The sequence below is a fragment of the Penaeus monodon genome, chromosome 28, assembly GCF_015228065.2.
Source record: "Penaeus monodon isolate SGIC_2016 chromosome 28, NSTDA_Pmon_1, whole genome shotgun sequence".
Classification (NCBI taxonomy): Eukaryota; Metazoa; Arthropoda; class Malacostraca; order Decapoda; family Penaeidae; genus Penaeus; species Penaeus monodon.
The window spans coordinates 3102848-3103280 of NC_051413.1; the positions used below are offsets into that span (position 1 = coordinate 3102848).

General features: G+C 38.6%; 1 protein-coding gene across 2 annotated transcripts in view; it reads left to right on the forward strand.

Annotated features, from left to right (window-relative positions):
• The first annotated feature begins 302 nt into the window (after nt 1-302).
• The window catches only part of LOC119591285 (extensin-like), a 2598-nt gene continuing 2467 nt past the window's right edge, over nt 303-433 (forward strand). The window contains exon 1 of one of the 2 annotated variants that reach the window (XM_037940011.1): nt 303-395. In XM_037940011.1, coding sequence (XP_037795939.1) covers nt 327-395 — 69 coding nt within the window. In that variant the 5' untranslated portion in view covers nt 303-326. The remainder of the gene's footprint in view (nt 396-433) is intronic. The other variant, XM_037940012.1, reaches the window with a different exon arrangement.

The following is a 433-nucleotide window of genomic DNA, read 5'->3' on the forward strand; positions in this document are numbered from 1 at the left end:
TCCATCATTCCATCAAATACGCACACACTTATAAAAGTAAAAAAGAAACTCTGCCTTTACGAACCACTTAACACCAATAGCTTCATATTATTTGAATGAAACTGCTTTCTTATTGAAAGAAAAAGAATCTTATGTAAAGGCTGACCTAACGACAAGATATCACCAAATAAACAGCACTGGACGTCATTACCGAGTGCCAATTACCCAAAACATTTACGGAAATAGCACGTATGTTGCTAGAAGTTCACTATTTACCTTTGTGTTACATCTTGCGTTCTTTTAATTACCTTCCATTTGTCAACAGGGTGCCAAGATGCTCCTATATAATGAAGAAGCTAAGTGATTCTCGTCAGTGCAGCCAGTTTCGGTCTACTGCCAGGATGGGACTAAAGGCAGTGAGTTGTTTCTGGTGTGAAGTAGTCACTGGAGCATA